This window comes from Prinia subflava (assembly GCF_021018805.1).
Source record: "Prinia subflava isolate CZ2003 ecotype Zambia chromosome W unlocalized genomic scaffold, Cam_Psub_1.2 scaffold_22_NEW, whole genome shotgun sequence".
Taxonomy (NCBI): domain Eukaryota; kingdom Metazoa; phylum Chordata; class Aves; order Passeriformes; family Cisticolidae; genus Prinia; species Prinia subflava.
Genome location: NW_026960606.1, coordinates 616123 through 639747, shown reverse-complemented (window position 1 = coordinate 639747; position 23625 = coordinate 616123). Strand labels below are relative to the sequence as shown.

At 43.8% G+C, this 23625-nt stretch overlaps 1 protein-coding gene across 8 annotated transcripts in view; it reads left to right on the top strand.

Moving 5' to 3' along the window:
• Window positions 1–23625, top strand: part of LOC134564858 (transcription factor RFX3-like) — a 200054-nt gene that overhangs the window by 26569 nt on the left and 149860 nt on the right. For 5 of the 8 annotated variants that reach the window (XM_063424110.1, XM_063424109.1, XM_063424105.1 and 2 more), the window contains one exon: window positions 22222–22356. The exons of 2 other annotated variants lie outside the window; for them this stretch is intronic. In XM_063424110.1, the coding sequence (XP_063280180.1) occupies window positions 22240–22356 (117 nt within the window). In that variant the 5' untranslated portion in view covers window positions 22222–22239. Of the gene's footprint in view, window positions 1–20693; window positions 20837–22221; window positions 22357–23625 lie in introns of those variants that run through there. One more of the 8 variants, XM_063424107.1, reaches the window with a different exon arrangement.

Sequence of the window (23625 nt, the reverse complement as noted above, 5' to 3'; positions counted from 1 at the left end):
TAGTGAGACTGCACCTTGAGTACTGTGTCCAGTTCTGGGCCTCTCACTTCAAAAATGACATTGAGGTGCTGGAACAAGTCTGGAGAAGGACAACAAAAATTGGTGAAGGGGCTAGAGAGTAAGTCATATGAGAAACAGCGGCAGGAGCTGGGGTTGTTTAGTCTGGAGGAGACTGAAGGGAGACCGTATTGCTCTCTACAACTACCTGAATGGAGGTTGTAGCAAGGTGGGGATCTGCCTCTTCTCCCAAGTAACAAGGGATAGGAAAAGAGGAAATGTCCTTAAGTTGCACCAGGGGAGGTTAAGATTGCATAACTACTGTTAAAATTTCAAATATATGCCTGTAGAAAATCTGTTGAACATTTCATTTCTAATTACTGGCAGAGACAGAACAATACCTATACAATAGCTATGCAAAACTTGAAGCCATATGATAAATACTTATTTAATTTGGATCACATCTTTCATTTTATTGTGACACTAAGCAGTGTTTGGAAATATAAAGGAAATTACCGACAAAATAATACAACAGCTGAGATATTAGCATCCTTTCAGGTAGTTGTAGACAACTATAAGGTCTCCCCTGAGCCTCCCCTTCTCCAGAATAAACAACCCCAGCTCTCTCAGTTGCTCCTCATATGACACTCTCCAGACACCTCACCAGCTTTGGTGCCCTTCTCTGGAAACACTCTAAGACCTCGATGTCCTTCCTGTATTGAGACACCCAAAACTGAACACAGTATTCAAGGCATGGCCTCACCAGTGCCAAAGAACAGGGAAATTATCACTGTCCTAGTCCTGCTGGCCACACTATTTCTGAAACATATCTTCCAATTCCCTTACTGCTACTTAGTTAATATGAACAGGAGCTTGAACAGGGAAGACATTTATTGGAAAAATAAATTCTGTATAGAAGAATTCTGGTGGTACATAGAAGCAGATACCAGGGAGGGATAGGACCATTGGACTGACTTTTAATAGAGGATGGAAATATGAGAGATTTGAGTTCTGATAAAATACATACTGTAGGTGAAAGTGGAAAAAGAAGAAAGGGTGAACAGGATCAAAATCTTCAGAAAAGGGATAGGTGAAGGAGGGTATGAGAAATGTTAAGTCTATGTACAATAGAGGGATTATTATCAAATATAGCAATTCTTTGGTTTTGACTAAAATGTTACAAGATAACTTTAATGAAGTTTCTTCCTTCAAAACTGTGGTTTTGTAACCTTTCTTTTTCCTGCTTTTCCTTTATTTTTCTGTTTTTCCTTTTTTCAAATTGTCATGATGTACTGTAGTATCCTTTGTATGGTTCTCTCTAGTGTTTCTCACTTTTAATTTGAAAGGAAAGTCCAGAAATGAGGGTGTTAATCTGGAGACCTATGCTAAGTTCCCTGCTGTGTTACAGATTGTGTGTGTGGTCTGGAGCAAATTATTTGGGCTCAGATAATCAAAGATAATCAGGGACCTAATTCCTCTTAGCTACTCTTAGGTTGCAATTTTTAAGTATATGAAAGTATGCAGGGAGTTTTTACTTTGTAAATACCCTTTATATTTAATTTTTGGTTCATTCTCTTGTATATACATTAGTCAAATTAAAAGGAAAATAACTGAGGTTTTTATGCTTTTTGTCAAATTATCTCTCATGTCTCCAAAAGTTGCAGGGGAAAAAAGGGTTTTGAGTTTCATTGGGAATATCACATTTGAAGAAAATATTTTGTTCATACTAAATTGACCATGTTCTAGTAAAAAATAAAGGAAAGAATACTGTCACATGACAGGGGGAGTTTCCTTGAACCCTTATGTTTGATCAGTCTGTCAATGCCCCAAGAAAGACAAGATCCTTGCATCTGACCAGTCTGTCAGTGTCCTGTTATGGGGACTCCACTACACAGTCCACTGTATCGGAGAACATGCGTCAACAGCAAATTGGAGTCAATTCCTTTATTTCAGTTTGCAAGGAGAGACCCTATTTTGGATCTCCCCACTCATAGTTGGTATATTATCAGTTTTGTTCAAGTATGCTATCTGCTGCCAGCTGCTTCTACTGCCCTTGAGAAGGACTCACACTAAACAGTTTATGGAATAACACACTTTGTTAACAGACACACTGATAATAGAAAATTGGGACAGATTAAAGTTCAAAGATTGCCATTGACAGTATGACTGCAAAAACAAATTTGAATCAATATACAGAAAAGCTCTAATCCCTAACAAAAGATGGGCTCAAGATAATCATTCAGCCCACATAGAGTACAGTTTGTACCAAATAGGCATCCTTATGGGGGAGAAGACAGGTTCAGCCCATCAACTGATCCCTGCAGTTATGATGGAGTCTTCTCTAACTTCTCCCCATTTTAAACTTTCTTTTATACTATTTCTTTGTGTTTAGGTGGAGCTTAAGTGACTCTAGTCATGCATACCTTTGTCACTGATTCGTGTAGAATTCTCTCACTTTGCTCTTAAAGACATAGTCAATAAAATCTAGAGTGCATGCCCAGTGAGCGATGGTTGTACCTTGGAGGTGTGTAACTTCAGGATGGAGGTGTGCTCTGGTATTACAGTGAGATTATAATGAACCAAGTTCATCTGAGGAAAGTGGTTTTGCCACAGTTGCTGATTCAACAAGAAGACATCTTTTGTCTCCCTTGGTTGACAGCTGCTATGCGATTTATCAACTACATGGTACCATCAAGTTCCCATTCCTGCAGGGATTGCAACAGAGCCTGGCCAAGTGTCTTCACTCCACTCCACCCTCCTTTTCATCCCTCTTAGTGTGTGCTTCAGGTTGCAGGATGTGTTGTGTGGGGAACTACTGTGGAATAGGTTTCAGGCATGCCAACCACATTCCATCCTGGGAGTAGCAACTGCATTTCACCCTATAATTTCCTTACTGTTATAACTTCTGTTACAATATAACTTCCAAGTTTTCTCTAATTTTACCCCCCGTCATTTTCCCACAGATACTTAAGTTGATGATTAAAGTTCTTTAGTGTGGATCAGTCTCCAAGAAAAGTTTTGGAATTCAGATGGTGATGTCTTCATCTTTACCTTCAATTCACAGTGGCCCTTAACATTATGAAACAGTGCAAGAAACGAGGTTTTAAACTTCATTTTGAAAACACATTGATTGTATCATTGATTTTAGCATTACAGCCTAGATTTGGTGTGATATATTGAAACCGTATTGCATTTTTAGTACAATTCACCTTCTTCCATTGTAGAGATTATATCCCATTATTTAATAGCTGGAATTTTATCACCATGGAAAGGTAAATCCTAAAGATAGTGCAAGAAGATTACTTGGTATATTTTAACCCTATTCTTCTATTCATATCCCTCCCTCACTTTGGGGACCTTTTTTCAGATAAGCCTACTTAAAAATACTTGCTTCCTCCTGTGGAAGAAGTATTTAATAAATTCAGATTAATTAACGACTCAAGTTGTTTACTGATCATAAAGAGGGATGATAGACTATGGCTCATTTGAGACAATGCAGTTCTTTCACAAGAAGTTTTATTTATGCGTATTGACTTTAGTCAAATCTGTATTTCTTCATAAATTGGTTCAGAGGAAAAAGATGCATGCCACTGTATGCCTGTCAGAACTTTACAGCTCTGAGATGTACACTTGAAGGAGATGTACACAGTTGAAGGAGGTGACAATTAGTGCAAGACCTAACTTCTGGTCTTTATACTTTCCTGTGTGCATTTACAAAGTGTCTTTCACTGTTCCTTCAGGAACAAACTGCTCCAGCATGGGTCCCCCACGAGTCCATAGGTCCTGCCAAGGAGCCTGCTCCAGTGCAGGCTTCCCACAGGGTCACAGCCTACTTTGGTCATCCACCTGCTCCAGTGTGGGGTCCTTCACAGGCTGCAGGTAGATCTCTGCTCCCACATGGACTCATCCACAAGTCCCTTAAATTCACACTAGTCCCAGCCTGTCCAGTACAGCAGCACAGAAACAGCAGCAATGCCATGGTCATTTGCCAACCCAGGCACATCATCATTGCTGTTATCAAAATGTGCATGCGGTTATTCCTCCCCAGGTGCAGGACCTTATACTTGCCTTTGCTGAATTTCAGAAGTTCCATTCTGCCCATCCCTCCAGCCTGTCAAGATCCTTCTGAATGGCTGCATAGCTCTGGGGTATCGACTACTCCTCCCAGTTTTGTATCATAAACAAACTTACTGAGGAGGCATCTACCCCCTCATCCAAGTAATTGATGAATAAGTTAAGCAATACTGGACCCAGTACTGACCCTTGGGGGACACCGCTAGTTATAGGCCTCCAACTAGACTCTGGGCCACTGATCACAGCCCTCTGAGACCTGCCATTCAGCCAGTTCTCAATCCACCTCACCATGTACTCATCGAGACCCTGTTTCCTGAGATTGCCTATGAGGATATCATGAGAGACAGTGTCAAAAGCCTTGCTGAAGTCCAGGTAGACAGTATCCACTCCTTTCCTCACATCTATCCAGCCAGTTGTCCCATCGTAGAAGGCAATCAGGTTGGTTAAGCATTGTGTCCCCTTGTTAAATCTGTGTTGACTACTGATCACCTTGTCTTCCATGTGCTTAGAGATGGCCTCCAGGATGAGCTGTTGCATCACCTTGCCAGAGACTGAGGTCAGACTAGTTCCCTGTGTCCTCCCTCTTGCCCTTTTTGAAGACTTGGGTGACATTTGATTTCTTCCAGTCTTCAGGCACCTCTGCTGATCTCCACAACCTTTCAAAGATGATTGTGAGTGGCCTAGCAACGATGTCCACCAGCTCCCTCAGCACTCATGAGTGCATTCTATCAGGGCCCATGGACTTGTGGATGTCAAGTTTGACTAAATGGTCTCCAACCCAATTCTCAACCAAGGGAAAGTCTTCTTTTCTCTTGACCTTCTCCCTGGTCTCCTGGGTCAGGAATTCCTGAGGATTGGCCTTGGCAGTGAAGACTGAAGCAAAGGAGTTCAGTATCTCAGCCTTCTCTGCAACCTCTGTTGCAGAGGATCCCTGTTCCATTCAGTTGCAGGCTCACATTTTCCCTGGTATTCCTTTTGTTATTGATGCATTTGAGGAAGCCCTTCATGCCATCCTTAGCCAGATTTAATTACAGATGGGCCTTGGCCTTCCTTGCTTCATTTCTGCATACTCTGACATCATCTCTATATTCATCCCAGGTGGCCTGTCCTTGCTTCCACCTCATGTATCTCCTGCTTATGTCTGAGTTTTAACAGTTCCTTGTTCATCTGTGCAGGTCTCCTGCCCCTTTTGCTCAATTTCTTTCCAATGGCAATGCACCATTCTTGAGCCTGGAGGAAGTGGTGCTTGAATATTGACCAGTTCTCTTGTACCCCTCTTTCTCTAGGGCACATTCCCATGGGATTCTTCCAAGAAGGTCCCTGAAGGGGCCAGAGTTAGCTCTCCTGTAGTCCAGTGTTGTGATCTTACACATTGTCCTGCTTCCTCCTCACAAGATACTGAATTCCATGATCTCATGGTCACTGTAGCCAAGATTGCTCCCAGACTTCACATCTCCAACCAGACCTTCCTTGTTAGTCAGTATAAGGTCTAACAGCACACCATTCCTCATTGGCCAAGAATCCCACCATGTGCCTCACAGTGTTGTCCAAATGCTTCCTGAACTCAGTCAGGCTTGGTGCTATGACCACTTCCCTGGGGAGTCTGTTCCAGTGCTCAGCCACCCTCTGGGTGAAGAACCTTTTCCTAATATCCAATCTAAACCTCCCCTGGCACAACTTCAAGGCATTCCCTCAAGTTCTGTCACTGTGCACCAGAGAAGAGATCAGTGTCTGCCCCTCCTCACAAGGAAGCTGTAAAATGCAATGAGGTCTCCCCTCAGTGTCCTTCAGGCTGAACAGACCAAGCAACCTCAGCCACTCCTCATACAGCTTAACCTCCTATGCCCTTCACCATCTTCATAGCCCTCCTTTGGATGCTCTCTAATAGGTTAATATCTTTCTTATATTGTGGCACTCAAAACTTCCCCCAGGACTCAAGGTGAAGCCACCCCAGTGCAGAGCAGAGCATGGAAATTCCCTCCATTGACCAGCTGGCAATCCTGTGCTTGATGCACCCCAGGACATGGTTGGCCCTCCTGACTGCCAGGGCACACTGTTGACTTATATTCAACTTGCCATCAACCAGGACCCTGTGTGAATTGACATACAGGTAACCAAGGTGACCATCAAAACACAACTTTATTTCATTACCTCACTAACAACACTGGGCAGCAGAGACACATGGAGACACTGGCTGTTAGGCTCTGTTAGGCTTAGTTCATTCTAGTGGACAGCAGTGGGGGGGGGGGGGGGAGGGCAGGGCAGCTGCTGCCCCCAATATATCAAAAGGCTTTGGGCATGCACAGTTTATCACAAGGCTGTGCTTTTATGATCTCTCTCTCTCTCCCAGAAGGAGGCTCAAGCATGTCTGTGAGAGTGTGTTATCTATACACAAGAATTCTACTTCTCAAAATAGGCAGAGGACAAGCAACACTAGGCATAATAAGTGAAGTTTTCAAGGTTACTTTGAATGAAATTATTCCCTCTTTGCCAAATATTCCAGTTTTAACCCTTTGCTCCCAACAGACCCCCAGGTCCTTTTCTGTGGTGCTGCTTTCCAGCATCTCATTTCCTAGTCTCTACATACATCCAGGGTTGCCCTGTCCCAGGTGCAGAATCTGGCTCTTGCCCTTTATTAAACTTCATATGGTTAGTGATTGCCAAGCCCTCTAATTTATCAAAGTCTCTCTGTAGGGCATCTCTGCCTTTTAGGGAGTCAAGACCTCCCAATTTTGTATCATCTGCAAACTTGCTTACAATACCTTTGCCAGTCTGATGTCACCCCATTCACTAGAACCCTTTGTGCCTGACCCGTGAGCCAGTTGCTCATCCATCGCATGATGTGTTTACCCAGCTGTGGGCTGGACATTTTCCTCAGAAGGATACTATGAGAGTATCAAAAGCTCGGCTGAAGTCTAAAAAGATTACATCAAGTGGCTTTCCTTGACCAACTAGGTGGGTTACCTTGCCATAAAAGGCAATGAGGTTGGACAAGCAGGACTTTCCCCTCATGAAGTCATGCTGGCTGTGACCAATGACTGCATTGTCTTTCAAGTGTTTTTCAATACCTTCCAGAATAATCTTCTCCATAACCTTAGCAGGCATTGAAGTGAGACTAACAGGCTTGTAGTTTCCAGGGTCATCCTTCCTGTTTTTTTTTTTTTAAATCGGGACAACATTCACCAGCTCTTAATCAACTGGGACCTCTCCAGATTCCCAAGACCATTCAAAAATACTCAAGAGAGGCCTTGAAATGACATAAGCCAGCTCTTTGAGGATTCTTGTATAAATCCCATCAGGCCTCATAAATTTATAAGGATCCAGCTGGAACAGCAGGTCCTTCAAAACTTCAGGGTCAACTGAGAGTTGATAATTCTCACAGCCATGATCCCTCAGCTCAGGGCACTGGGACCCTGTTAGTCTATCATTAGTGTTGAAGACAGAGGCAAAGAAAGCATTAAACATATCTGCCTTTTCCATGTCCCTGTTTGTGAGGTGACCATCCTCATCCTGTAACGGGCCAATGTAATTTCTGCACTGCCTATTGCCACTAATGTATTTTAAGAAAAACACTTTATTGTCCCCCACAGTTCTGGCAGCTTTGACTCCAACTGAGCTTTGGTTGTACAAATCTCCCTAGAGTCATGAGCAGCACCCTTTTATTCTTCCCATGTCACCTGACCTTGCTTCCACTTGGCATACAACTTCCTTTTTGGCCTTAGCTCCAGAGGATGTTCCCTGCTCAGCCAAACCAGCATTCTGCCTTGCCTGCTTGACTTCTGACATTTGGGAATTGTCTGCTTCTGTGCCCTTAACAGGTGGTGTTTAAAAGTGACCAGCACTGATGGACCCAGCACCTTCAAAAGCATTTTCCATGGGGACCTTACTCACTAATTCCCTGAGCAGCCTGAAGTCTGCTCTCGTCATGTCCAGAGTTGAGGTTTTGCTGGCACTTTTCCTTCTGTCAACAGAGATTTTAAACTCGATCGCTTTGTGGTTGCTGTGGCCAAGACAGCTGCCAATCTCCACTTCTCTCACAAGACCCTCTCTGTTGACAAGCAACAAATCAAGGATGGCATCCTTCCTAGTCAGCTCTCTTAGTACTTTTTCCATAAAGTTGTCATCCAGGTTTCTTAGAAATCTTCTGGACTTGTTTGTTTTTGTTTTTCCTCCCAGTAGCTTCAGTCGGTCTCAGCTGCCTTGGTTGTTCCTGGGTAGGGGTGCACCTACGTACCCCCCTGCCCAAGCAACTCCGGCAAAGCTCCCAGGCACAGGCAACACTTAGCAAGCTTAGTTATAGTGATATACAGCTCTTAGCAGTGATCAGCTCTTTTGCAGTGATTCTCAGCTCATAAGTTTGCTAGGGTGCCTTGGCAGACACAAGGGAGAGACAGGAGAAGTGCTGTATGAAGTTCCACAGATGATCCTTTATTAGCGTCCTCCGTGAAGGGTTTCAGGGACAGCTCTTCCGCTGAGCTGGGGGAAAAGTGGGGTTTTTATAGGGTACCGAGGTTTTGAGAAGTGGTCCAATAGTATGAGTCAGGGTAGAAAGTGACCTATTGTCTTACAGGGAGATAAGCGAGGGTCCAAGCGCGGGAGAAGGGTTATTTTGGCCTAGTCACCATGACTAGGCATTTCTTTGCCGTTAGGCAACTGACCGCCAGAGAGGCCTGTTAGGCCTCATGGCTGCAACAGTTTGTACCAGCTATGTGGTGTTTCCAGTTAACATCAAGCATGATGAATTCACCCATAAAGACAAGGGCAGTTGATTTAGAGGTTTCTCTTAGTTCCTCAAAGTATAATTTGTCGCTGTCGTTGTCCTGGCTAGGAGATCTATACAAGACTCCCACAATGACATCTGCATTATTTGGTTGTCCCTTAATCCTTACCCAGATGCTCTCAACTGCACCATTGACATCTGTAAGCTCCATACGTTCCAGCCCCTCCAATACATACAATTCCACCTTCTCCTCCCGCCTTGCCTGCCATGTCTATCCCTCCTGAAGAGCCTGTAACTGTCCAACATGGCACTCCAGTCACAGGACTCATCACATCAGTTTTCACTTATGCCAATGATGTAAAATCTCTGGGTCTGGGCTGTCATGGTTTGTTATTGGCCAAACACTAGGCACCTACAAAAGTCATTAGTTCATTCTCTTCTGTTATAGTTGGGCAGGGAAGAGGGAAAAAAAGTTAACAAAGAGCTCATGAGTTGAGATAAGGACTGGGAGAAAAACACTTTAAAGGCAAAGCAGGTTCAAATTTAAAGGTATAAGGTAAATTTATTATTAACAGTCAGAGGAGGATAATGAAAAGTAAAATAAACTTTTAAAACACTTTTTTCCCTCCCAGCCCCTCTCTCACTGGCAGTGCAGGGAGACAGCATGGGGGTTTTGGTTAGTTTGTCACTTGAGATTTTCTTTTTGTTCACTCAGGAGGGGAGTCTCTTCTCTGGTGTGCTGTGGGCTCCCTCCCATGGGCAAATAGTTTTTCCAAAACTGTTGTGGCATGGGTCATTTGTCCAAGGGATGCAGTCTTTTAAGGATAAGCTGCTCTAGTTTGGGAGCAAGAGCTCTCTTTATCTCTGGAAGCAGGAGCCCTCTCTCTCTATTTCAGTTTCCTACTGGAACACAGCCTTCTCTAGCATCTACCTGCTCCGGCATGAGCACTTCTCTCACGGACTGTGAATGGATTTCTGCATCCCTCAAAGACTTCATGGATTATAGGGGGATAGTTTATTTCCCCATGGTCTTCATTACGGCTTGCAGAGGAATCTTGGCTCTGACACTTGGAGCATTTCTTCCCTCTCTTTTTTTCCACTGACCCTGATGCTGTCATATTGTTTTTCTTCACATGACTTCACTTTCTCCTCTTCCCTGACTAGAAGAAAAACTGCTGTTCGTAGGTAACATTGGCAACAAGTTCTACTAATTCAAAGATTCCTACAGCATCCCGCGGCACTGAGAGGTTAATTTCCTCTAGGTTTTGCGTCGGAGAGTCACTCGCCATGTTTTCACTACCAACCATGCTGCCCCACCACCACCAAGCAAGTAGTGGCGGCTGCTGCGGTGCTGGTGCTATTTAACACCTCTCTTCATGCAGGGTGCCGGGAAGGAGAAGCTGCCCCTGCCGCCCCTGCCCTTCTGCCTGCAGTGCGACTGGCTAGGGACAGCCAGGCAGGCAAGGTTCACCACGGGCCACACCAGGATGGTGGTGGCCACAGCAGCCCATTGCTGCAGGCTGTGCTAGGATGGCCCTGGTGGCAGTGCCTCGCTACCCCTGGAAAAAAACCCATGCACGCGCTGTTTTGATTTTCTTCTTAAATATGTCATCACAGAGGTGTTACCAACCTCTCTAATTAGGCCAGCAGCATGTCTATCTTCAGAGCCATCAGAGATTGGCTCTGTAAGACATGGTGGAACCTTCTCGCAGGTTCTCACAGAAGCCACTTATGTGGTCCCTCCACTACCAAAAACCAGGCTGTGCCAAATCAACATAGGGCCAAAGCTTTGAGTCCGTCTTGTTTGTTCCTCATGCTACATGTGTTAGTATAGAAACACTTCAGGCGTGGTTTATTGTAGCTGACACCTCATGGAGCCGACTGGCTGATTGAGGGATCCCACTAGTGTGTATCATCATGTTTTGGCACACCATCCCACTGTTTATCACTGGCAAGCCTGGTTTCATCCCTTTCCTCTTCCAATTTAATCTAAAGCCCTACTAGTTCCTGTGCTAGAACCATTTTTCCCCTCTGAGATAGGTGCATCTCATCAGGTGTCAGTAGATCAGGTGATGAGTAGATCATCCCATGGTCATAAAACCCAAAGTTTTTCCGATGACACCAGCCTGAGAGCCATGTGTTGATCTGATGGATCTACCTGTTCCTTTCTATATTATACCTTGCTACTGGAAGGATCAAGGGAAAGACCACCTTTGCTCCTGATCTTTCAACCAGTTTTCCCTAGGTCCTGAAATCCCTTTTGATTGCCCTTGGACTTCTATTTGTTATTTCATCATTACCGACTTGAAGAACCTATAGCAAATAATTATCAGAGGACCTTATTAGACTGGAAAGTTTTCCAGTAATGTCCCTTACCTGAGCCCCTGGGAGACAGCAGACTTCCCTGTGGGTTGTGTCTGGTCTGCATATAGGGCCTTCTGTTCCCCTTAGAAGGGAGTCACGTATGACAACTACCTTTCTTCTCCTCTTAACAGAGGTGGTCATGATGCAGGGGGTAGGTTTTGTTGCCCTAGGTGGCCCCTCCATCCCAGAAGGACCTTCCTCCACCTCATCAATTGACTGTCCTTCTGGTTCCAGGGCTTCGTACCTGTTGTAAAAAGTGCCAGTCCTACTTGTCATTGTCAAGTTTTCAGGCTGAGGAGCTTTCCTTCCAGTATGGACAGTGATCAGCTTCCAGCCTTCCTGTTCAACAGACCTTTGACTAGCTACTTGACAGGGTTCCAGGTTGTCCTGGTTCTGACCAGGAGGGGCATGGCTAGGACCTGAAGGTTATTCCATACCACCTCATGTCATTATCAGGGGTGGGAGGAAGGGAGTCTCTTCCACAGTCGGCGTAGTGTGGCAGAGAGAGTGATTGGATATTGCCTATCGTCAGGGCATTTCCATGTTTTCTTGTACTGGTTCCAACCAGGACAGGGTTAATTTTTTGCAGTAGCTGGGGTGAGGTGCAGCTAGGACATGGAAGTTATTCAATACCACCTCATTGCTGGGGGCAGGGGGAAGAGACTCTTTCTTCCAGGTAGAAGGGGTTCCTTCTCATGGAGAAAATGTGGTGAGGGGAAGATGATTGGTATTGTTTATTGTTGCTGGCTCCATGGTGAGCATTTTTTGCATGTGAATCATTCTCTCTATTTGCATATCTTTATTATTAATACCATTTCTGTTTCCAGTAAATTGTTCTTCTCTCAACCTATGATCTTTACCTTTTGTACCTCCAATTCTCCTCTCCAGCCTGCCACAGGGGGAGGGGGAGGAGGGGAAGTGAGCAGGCAGCAGTGTCGTTTGGAGAGTGTCAGTGGGAACACTGAATTGGGGAGTACCATGTTGCCAGAGATCAGCCAGAGTCAAGACAGCACTCAATATGAGTTAGAAATCTTGCTCGTTTATTCAGCTATTTGGCATACATTTATACTGTGCTAAGCATATCATGCACCTAACTCTGAACATCATTGGTTAAACCATAGTGTTCACGCATCCTTGCAGTATATATAATTGGCTTAGAAGCTCTGTCCACACAGCTGGATGCTGTGAGCCTTCCCCAACTTATGGTCAGCACATCTTGTCTAGCATCCTGTTATGGCTATTGCTCCAAACTTTACTTCATCCTTATCCCATCTAAAAAACAGGTCAAGGAGTCAAGGACATTTCAGCTTCTACTCATCCTTTAGGCTAAGAGCAGGATTGTGCACGTCCCTGCTTTTCCAGCCACGCATCCACAATTCCCCTGTTTTCTTTTTGCACAATCCATGCCTGTTCTGTTACCTTTGCAAACATTCTATGCACACATGATAACAAGCAACTAAACAAACACACTCCTAAAATGATTGCTAATAACACAACAATTCCTGTTTTCACTAGTCCCCTTATCCATCCACCAAGGCCTAGCCAATCACATAATGACTCCAATCCAAAAAATCCCACATCTTCCTGAATCTTGTTAACATGTTGCTGTAAACTCTGTATTTTCTTGTGGATGGACTCAGAATGATCCTCAAGGTCCATGCAGCACATTCCATCAAAGTCTTCACAACCATGACCATGAGCTAATAACAGGAAGTCAACTGCGGCACGGTTCTGTACGTGGTTCTGTAATACCACATGCTGCACACTAGATAAATCTTTAGCTAATAAGGATAAAACATTAGTAGTAGCATTAGCCTGTTTAACAACCCAGCAAGCTAATTTTCTTAAATTGTTATAGGCATTGCCAGCAGCAGCTCCAGGGAGAAACAATGCTGACAAAACAACTTGCCATTTACTCCATAACTTCACCTCATCATTACAGTTTTCTCCAAGGGATACAGTGGCCGTGTGTTTAGTTCAGCTATGTTGTATTTTAACCTTCAGGTGACTGACATTAGGATGATGGTGCGGCATTGCCATGCTTACTTGTCCAATCGTACATGGCCCACCAACAGGTGCTGGAGGTATCCCAGCCCAGGCGCAATTGCCACATATTAAAAATAGGCCAGCTAGTAATTGCCTAGGGTAAACCGATGACGCTGGGGTTGTTTTATTCTGAGTTAGCTCCAAGCACTATAAGGACTCATTATTCCACCCATTTGACCCTGTAACGAAAGTAGGCCTTATACGCTTGTCATCCTTTATCCCCATTGGCCCCCCCTTTTGCTGATGCATTAAAATAAAAACATGAAGGACCAGTAAGTGTCCCAAGAATTTCAATCTTTTGAGGATTGCCTGGATAAAAGGGTAGTGTAGGGATCCATGAATTGATTCCATACATACATTTTCCAGTAATCGAGGTAAAGCTAATCGCCAATCCATTTTCATAATAGTTTACCTCACTGCTACAAAAATCTCCTATGAGGGTCTCAGTCAACAAATTTATGTTGGAGTCATTTATCGGAACACCTACCAAGCATGTCACAGATGGTGACATTGGGATGGCTAAACTGGCACAAAAAGAGGTAGTATTCAGGCTTCGTGCCAGTGCTACCCAAACATTTTCTCTGGGGTCAAATAAGGCTTTCCCAGGGTCTGCTGTGACGGCATCAACCTTGTGTAGTGTGGCTAGGATGGTGATTGCAATGACCATTATGGCGCCGCTGCCAATATCGGCACATCCTTTCCCATCTATCTTCAGGAACCCCATGTCGAATGGGGACTCTCACCCCCCTACTACACTGCTGTTCCAAAATACGTGTATTCCTAAGGGTAACCACACGTTTCAAAGTTTGCTGGACAAGCCAAACTGTCCAGGCTCTCTGTTTGGCTTCTTCATTTTCAAACAAACCCTCTAAACTGTGATCGTCTAAGTGTACTTCTCCTAAATACTCTCTTAATGCTGCCCAAGGATTTCCAGGGCGAAAGTTACCATCACAGCTAATACAACAGGCAATCAAACAGAGGCGACTCCTATGGATCGAAATAATTCACTGGCAGCCTCTGCACTTAATCTTTGCCCACCAATCACAACTACCACATTTGCGACAAGATTGTCGCAAACAATGTAAATACACCGCTTTAGGTCTGACGTTCAGCTTGTCAATGGCATCACTTGTCTTAGGCCTCCCTTCTTCCCCGTTTTTCTTTTGCCATTGACAAAGCACAGCAAATACAGTGGTGGGTCGTGTCACCACAAGCAGATGAATGGGTAACTCAAGAATACGACGTGAAGCCCATCGAGTGGAAATGAGATGACCAAGGCAGTTAATACAGTCTTGCTGCTCTTGAGTAAGTTCTATACGTTGATCTGCATCAGTACCTCTGAGTAACAGCAAGAGTGGATACAATTCATCGTTTGTAATGCCAACTAGAGTTCGAACCCACTGTAGATCACCAAGTAGCATTTGCACATCTGTGAGCATGGAAATTTGAGTTTTAATGGTGATTTTTTGCGGAGTGATTATCGCATCAGTTATGAGCCAACCCAAATATTTCCAAGGGCTCTTCTGTTGAATCTTCTTGGGCGCAATTTGCAGCCCAGCTTTCCTTCACTCTCTTTCCCTGTTGCTTCAATGTGGCTGCCAATATTTGCGTCTGTCCTTGTACAGCACCTTTCACTGCCTCGGCAATGAGTGCAGCATTTTGACTCAAGTCTTGTTTAGCCATTTTTTCCACCATTTCGTCTACTGAGGCACGATTCGGAAGCGTCGAAAGAATCATCTTTTTTTGGAATTGGCATTATCAAAGGCCAGAATTTTAAACATGTTACTGCGCATCTCAGTAGTTAAGTCAGGATGATGTTCTAATGCCTCATGCAACCGATTTACAAAATTGGAAAAATTCTCCATTTGGCCTTGCTTAATATTTGTAAACGATGGTTCTCATCAGTCATGAGGGATGGACAGCATTGCTTGTTCGGCTGTGGTGGCAGCAGCATGATGCATCTGTATGGGGAATGTGAGCTGTACATTGGTATCTGCATAAGCTCCTCTTCCAGTCAGCTGTTCCACTTGGACTGCATACAAGGCATCCCCCACTTGTTGTGGCTTCTGTGCCTCTCTTTGCGCTTGTCGCTCCCATTCTGTCTCCCATAACAAGTACTGTGATGGTGTCAATAGCAATCTTGCGATGTTCATACAATCATTTGGGCACACGATATCCGAGGTGAACAAATAATGGATAATGTTTTTTGCAGCTTCTGAATGCAGTCCATATTGGGTAACAATGGTTTTTGCTTGTTGTAAAAGCTTCCAATCATATGGCTTCCATTCTGCAGCTAGTCCAGTTTGCGTTTACTGCAGCGCTATGGGGAAAGTGACTGCAGAGGCTGCTTGCCAGTCCCCTTTCAGGATCGCATCGCAGATGACACCCAACCATCTATTTCCTGCCTGTTTAGGCTTTACCACAATTCCTTCTGACGAGGAGATAAGCACAGGTTCTTGCAGTGGTCCAATGGGCGGAGCCATTGGTCTGCTAAAATGATTAGGATTCATCGGAGGGGTTTTTTCAGTATGCATATGCTTTGTCATTTCTTGTTCTGCTTCCCATTGTTTCTGTGGGAGACCCTTGTCTCTCCCAGCTGGATCGATTGCTTGGCTTGTTGCACTCTTTTGTTGGGCAAGCTCTTCTAATTTCTTCAGCACTTCATTAATTGCTGAGTTTCACTTGACTGATTTGATTCCAAACCAGGTGGGTTCTTTGTAACCTCCATAGGAGGAGAGGGTGAAGAGGGTGACGCATGCCCACTGACGGGTGGTGTTCCATGTGAGCAGGAGAGATAAGGCATTGTTTGTTCACTAGCTGGGAGCGGAGGATAAGCTTGTGGCCGGCGAGCCACTTTGTTTTACTCTGTTACATCATGACTTGGTGTGGGTTCAGGGACTGTGTCTTGGTGAGTAGAACCACCTGGTGCTCGGGCAGCCGCTTTGTCTTTTGTTACTTCAGCAGCAAAGTCTTTTGGCTTCTGTTGCAGTCCTCTTATCGGTCGCATATGATCAGTGCCAAAAAATCTTCCGATCCGAGAAGTTGTTGCTTCAGGGACTGAGGGGGGGGTGGCTGGAGGGCATTGCCCTCTGTAGCTGCCAGAGCGACCTTACGTTCTGCTTTCATCTGTAGTAATGTGTTGATTACACTGCGCCATAAGCTCCCCAGCTTTTTAGCTGATTTACTGCCTTCAATCGTCTTCTCCCATAGGACATCGCCCACCTCCCTCCATTCTTCAGGGCTAAAGATTAGTGAAACACCTTTCATATATCCATGTTCTTTAGCCCATTTTAAAAGCTCTTTGAGCTGTCTCTCCTCGGTGTTCCTCCTTTGCTTGGCAAGGATACATTCCAACAGACTGAGGGCCACCTCCCACTCCATCGTTCAGGGTTAGCGGTCTTACCTCTATGTGGGTCTGACTTGAGCTCGTAGTCAGAAATCCTGCTATCTCCCTTGTTGAGACGCCTTCCCTCTCTGATCCCCGCTCTCTGTCTGCCTCTTTCAATTATCCGCAGATCTGAGAGTTCCCATTTCCCTGTCTGAGGGCTTCAGGTGCCAGAAATGTTGCCGGAGATCAGCCAGAGTCAAGACAGCACTCAATATGAGTTAGAAATCTTGCTCGTTTATTCAGCTATTTGGCATACATTTATACTGTGCTAAGCATATCATGCACCTAACTCTGAACATCATTGGTTAAACCATAGTGTTCACACGTCCTTGCAGTATATATAATTGGCTTAGAAGCTCTGTCCATGAGGCTAAATGCTGCAAATCTTCCTTAACTTATGGTCAATGCATCCTGTCTAGCATCCTGTTATGGCTATTGCTCCAAACTTTGTTACCATTCCTAAACCATGACATGGGTTAACCTGGCTCTCCACTACAATGGAAGTGGGAGACAATGACAAGAAACAAACCTCTCCAGTCACACTAATTAATGGACTGTCAAGAAACTACAGCCACCCCTTTCAGGAAGATTACCATGGACTTTGCAACTGATAAGATGTTAAATCGGGGGAGATCCCAGACATCAAACTGGGATGGATGCAGGAATTGATAGAACTATACAAACTGATTTAAGGAAATTACAGGGGAAAGAGGAAGCAGGGAGAGACAAAGAGGAGGGACAGACAGAAAGGGGGATAAAAGTTTCCAGTCACAGGTAAAATGGAGCCAGTCATATGCTTGTCTGGCTGAGCCCTGTGCTTGATCACTGCAGTCTGTCCTATTTTCTTATATTTTCTTTTTAAATGTTTTCTTAACTATCGCCCTGCCTAATCTCACTCTCTGTCCTCTGTGTATGTGTTGTGGCTTAACCCCAACTGGCAACTAAATACCACACACAGCTGTTCACTCACTTCCCTTTGCCCCCACTCCCATTGTGATGGGAAGGAGAATCAGGAAAGAAAATTAAACTCGTGGGTTGAGATAAGAATAGCACAATAATTGAAACAAAGTAAAATATAATAATAATGATGGTAATATGGTAATACTAATACTACTGTTAACAGTTGTAATAAAAATGAGAGGGAGAGAGGAAGGTAAAACTCAAGAAAAAGAAGTGATGCACAATATGAATGCTCACCACCCACTGACTGAACAGCAATTGGCCCCTTCTGGCTAACTCCTCATAGTTTATTCACTGAGCATGATGTTCTGTCGTACAGACTATCCCTTTGGGCAGTTCAGGTCAGCTGTCTGGAGTATGCTCCTCCCAGCTTCATGTGCAGCTCCTCCCTGGCAGAGCATGAGACACTGAAAAGCCCTTGACTCAGGGTAAGCACTGCTCAACAACAACCAAAACATCCGTGTGTTATCAGCATTATTCTTATACTGAGTCCAAAACAGAGTGCTGTACCAGCTACTGAGAAGAAAATGAATTCTATCCCAGCTGAAATGAGGACACTATGCATGCTGCAAGGAACAGATGCCAGCTGCTGGTGAGACCTGTGTGTGTGTGAGTGAAATTTGGTGCCCAGCTACTGGAGTCAGACTAGGAGATGTAGCCACCCTGGGGCCTGTGGTGTCAGCTACAGGAGTGAGTGAGAGTTCTACCATCAGTAGCTAGACAGGCCATAGCTCTCTGAATCATCATCTTATGGTTTGGGTTGGAAGGGACCTTTAAAGGTCCAACCCCACTGTTGTGAGCAGGGAATCCCTTTAGGGTCAGGTTGTTCCTAATGTCCCCCAAGATGAGGTTTGTCTTCTTGGTTGCCAGGGCTCACTGCTGACTCATATTGAGCTTCCTGTCAACCAGCATCCCCAGATCCCATTCTGCAAGGCTGCTTTCCAGCCACTACTCTCCCAATCTATAATTGTGCCTGGCATTACTCTGTCACAGGTGCAGAATCTGGCATTTGGACTTGTTAATTTTAATGCCATTGATGATTGCTCCAGTCTATCCAGATCCCTCTGCAAGGCCTCTTGTCCCTCAAGAGATTCAGCAGCTCCCCCTAGTTTGGTATCATCAGCAAATTGCTGTCATGTACAGGGCACCTTTCACTAGATCATCTAAATCACTTTCCCATCTAAATCAGTTGAAAACCATGGCCCTTTTTCCTGTCACTACAGGCCCTGGTAAAAAGTCTCTCTCCATATTTCTTAGAAGCCCTCTTTAAGTGTTAAAAGGGCTCTGTGAGATCTCCCTGGAGTCTTCTCTTTTCCAGGCTGAATGACCCCAGCAACAGATATGAAACTGGGAGCAGCCGTTGATAGACCAGATGTGTCTTGTACCATTCAGAGAGATCTTTACATTCTAAAGAATTGGCAGAGAACGATCTCATGATATTCAACAGATGGGAATGCAAAATCCTGCATCTGGGGAAGATTTACCCTGAGCACCATTACAGGCTGCAGGATGACTAGCTAGAAAGTAGCTTTGGGGTGAAGAAAATGTGTGTCCTCATGGAGAAGCTGAACATGAGCCAGCAATGCACCCTAATGACAAAAGAGGCCAACAGTATCCCTGGCTGCATTAGGAAGAGCGTTGCTAGGATTTGAGGTAGATCCTTCCTCCCTACTCAGTGCTAGTGAACTCCACATGTTCGGTTCTGGGCTCTCTAGTACAAGAAAGGGCAGGGGCAGCAAAGGACTGCAAAGATGATTAAGGTACTGGAGCATATGTCATATGAGGAGAGGATGGGGGATCTGAGGCTATTCAGCTTGGAAAGAGAAGGCTCCAGGAGGACCTTATCACTATGCATAAATACCTGATGGGAGGGAGTGAAGATGAGGGAGCAAGACTCTTCTCAGTGGTGGTCATTGACAGGAGGCAATGGGCATGAATGGAAAAAAGCCAAAAAATTCATCTGAATACTCAAATGCACTTTTATACTGTGAGGTTAGTCAAGAACTATAGCAGGTTTTAGAAATATGTTGTGGAGTGTCTATCTTGGGAGGTATTAAGAACCCAACTGGACATGGCAACTTGTTCTAGGTGACCCTGTTTTCAGCATGAGGGTTGGACTAGATGATCTCAAAAGGTTCCTTTCAACCTAAACAATTCTGTAATTCTGTGCAAAACTGAAGATTACTCTAATTCCTGTTATGTATAAGTGTGGTTGTTTGACCCTGATGGATGCCAGGTACCCACCAAAGCCGCTCTATTGCTCCCTTCTTCAACTAGACAGGGGAGAGAAAATATAATGAAAGGCTCATGAGTTAAGGACCGGGAGAGATCACTTGTTGATTACTGTCACAGGCAAAACAGACTCAACTTGGGGAAATTTAATGAATTTATTAACAATCAAAATCAGAGCAGGATAATGGGAAGCAAAACAAATCTTAAAAACACCTTCCCCCCACCCCTCCCTCCTTCCTGGGCTCTAACTTCTCCCTCCTCAGCACCACAGGGAGACAGAGAATGGGGGTTACAGTCAGTTCCTCACATGCTGTTCCTGATGCTGCTGAGGAAGAGGAGTCGGAGTCGTTCACCTGCTCCAGCGTGGGGTCCTTCCCATGGGAGACAGTCCTCCATGAACTTCTCCAACATGAGTCCTTCCCACAGGCTACAGTTCTTCAGGTACTGCCCCAGTGTGGATCCCTTTCCATGGGGTGCAGTCCTTCAGGCACAGCCTGCTCCACTGTGGGTCCCCCACTGCGTCACAAGTCCTACCAGCAAACCTGGTTCAGCATGGGCTCCTCTCTCCATGGGTCTGTAAGTCCCTGTCAGGACCCTGTTCCAGCGTGGGTTTCCCATGGGGTAACAGCCTCCTCTCAGGCATCCGCCTGCTCCAATGTGGGGCTCTTCCATGGGCTGCAGGGGCACAGATGCTTCACCATGGTCTTCATCACAGGCTGCAGAGGAATCTCAGCTCTGGTGCCTGGAGCACCTCCCCCTCCTTCTTCATCATCCTTGGTGCCTGCAGAGTTGCTTCTCTCACATGTTCTCACTCCATTCTTTTCTGACTGCATACTTCTATGCAATGCCTTTTTTTTTTCCTTCTTAAATATATTATAACAAATGCGTTATTACCATCACGGATTGTCTCAGCCTTGGCCAGCGGTGGGGTCTGTCTTGGAGCCGGCTGGCTTTTGGTCTGTCACACATGGAGGAAGCTTTCAGCAGCTTCTCTGAGAAGCTACCTCTGTAGCCCCTCCTCAACTTGCAAAACCTGGCCACACAAACCCAACAGAGTAAGTCATCCTCAGTCTTCTTTATGATAATCTAAATAGGTTTTCTTTGTAAGGTATTTTCCTTCAATGTTGGACCATTTCTGTGCTGTATCCAAACTTTGAATATGCCTCTTAAAAATGTCAGTGCCACAACCTCATGTAGGGATAAAAAACCCTGTTTATAACTCCAGTGATTACATTAACACTATCTGCTACAAAACCTTACTTGAGTCACTTTTTCACCATTAAAATGCTTTCCAGGGTCTTCTTTTCAGGTCGAAGCCCCTCATTCTATCACATGCCAGAGCTTTAACTCAGCATTGGAATATGAAAAATTTATAGTGCAACTCAGTAAACCAGAGGAAGGACAGCTTTGAATAATGTGTAGTCATTTACAAGCTTATGGCAGGACTTTGACTTATTTCTGATTTTAATGAGTTGTTCCTGAAGTCACATAAATAAGTGAGAAAAGTTTCTGTTGATTTGCATTATTAAAAAGGATATCTTGAGGGCAAATAAGGTAAGAGAAAACTTTTAATATTTTAGTACCTAAGGGTTTGAACTGTTTCAGGGAAAAAAATGAAAAGAGAAACTTTTTTCTGGTACTGCATATTTTACCCATTGTGTTCTTCCAGTATACTTTATTCAGTGTATGTTAGTTCTTTCTGAAAGCTGATGATATTGAAGGTACTATAATTTACTTGTACTCTGATTACTACATAAATTACTCTTTTTGTTCTTTAGAATTGTGATGACTTAGAAATATTTCTATCATTCAGTTTTATTGCATTGATGATTGCAAGCCTTTTTGTGAAGGCATGCTTAATTAAGAAGTAAATATTTATATGTGCAGCTTCTAGCATTAATTATTTTTGTGCATATAGGTAGCCTACAGTGTGTTGTCTTAATATGGTAAAAGGTTTTGAGTTTCCTCTCAAAATTTAATAATAGTTGCAGCTAATGTATACAAGTGTAGTTAGAGAAGAATCAAGCCTGTGCACAGATTTTTTCTAAAAGTTCTTTACTTTAAAGCAGTAAATAGGTTTGTGTGCACCTTGCTTCTGATTTGATAAATGTATTTGCTATTACAGAGTAGACTGTAAACTCTTAGATAAAATCATGAAGTCCAAATCTTATTCTCTTCTCGATGTGCTTCAAGCTCTAAGCAGACCTTAGATTAGACAAAGTAATAACATAATATATAATATGAATTTTCTAATATTTTAGGCCAAAACAACATTTTTAAAAATGAAAAATAAATATCTCTGTGTACTCATGTAATAGTACATGAAACAATCTTTAGCTAATCCCCAGATTTGATTTTAGGTGAATATGCTTCTTTTAAGATCTGAATAAGTGACAAAAAGCAAAGAAGTTTGTGCTGAACTTTTTATTTTACATTTTAGTTTTATTCAGAGACCACGATGCAGGCATCAGAGACTGCGTCAGACACAGGTTCAACTGTGACTTTACAAGCATCTGTGGCTGGCCAGGCAGCAGGGCCCACACAGGTAGTACAGCAGGTACCGGTTCAGCAACAGGTAGGTGTCTGTTAATTTTGAGAAAACAAAAAACCCTGGCAATACAGAATGATGCATTTCAATGCGTGTAGTGAAGAAGTGATTTTGTACAAGGCTGCAAACCAATTCCTTTTTACTGTTTTATTAAATTTTATTTTTATGGAACTAAAATATCTACATAAGCAGATGTCTTGGGTTGAAAAATGTAACCAAAAATGTGTATTCTATTTTCATCTGTTGAAACCAGTTGGGAGATATTGTTCTTTATCTCTTGTAAATCTAGGGGGGGGAAGAGGGTGGATGTCTTCCGTTAATGGGACAACTGATAACACCAGATAAGGCAGTGCCTTCTTATCTCCTCCTCCACCCATCCTCCTTGGAGGGACATCACCTCTGAATGGGCCATTTAAGGCCTCTCACATGACTGACAACATTACTTCATCCCATTGTGAGATGCTCCACTCAGTGGGAGGAGCCAAAGCCTTTCCACCAGCATAAAACCTGCAATTCAAAACACTAATGCAGCTGGTTTTCCACTGAATCCTCGGAGGAAGACTGGACCCATCTCGCCAGCACTGGACCCTTTTTTCTACAGGATCATCTCTACTTCACAGAACAACATCTGCTACTTCAGGAAGACTTATTTGGACTGCTTCCAACCCTGACAACAGGGTGTCAGGTCGTATCTCTGACTCTGTCAGGGTTTTCTAGGACTTTTGTTTGTTTGCTTGCTTTTTTTTTTTGTACTACTGAATTTGTATTTTTTTTTAATATTCCTAGTAAACAACTGTTATTCCTATTCTCATATTTTTGCCTGAAAGCTCCTAATTGCAAAATTGTAATAATTTGGAGGGAGGGGGTTTTTACATTCTCCATTCCAAGGGAAACTCCAATTTTCCCTGACAGATACCTGTCTTTCCAAACCAAGACACTGTGTGAAAACGATAGGGTCTTTCTATTATTGTGCTAACTTTTTAAATTAAGCTACTACGGTGCTTTGACTTAGTAAAGCTATGAGACTTACTGTGGTTAACTCTTTTTAAGTTTTGCTTCAAACTTTTGAAAACTAGATATAGTTTATACCAGAATATATTTTCAGTACAGTATTACTTATTTTCTAGTGTTATTATTTCCAATATTTCTATTTCACTGAATATTTCAACTGTACTTTGGAGCATTTTCTGATTCTATTGGACTGTTTTTCAGTTGAGTCTTATTTTGAAAGTATGAGTTATGTAAGGTTTCAGAAAGGAATGTTAGGGGATCAGCCTGGCCAAGGAAGAGGAGTTT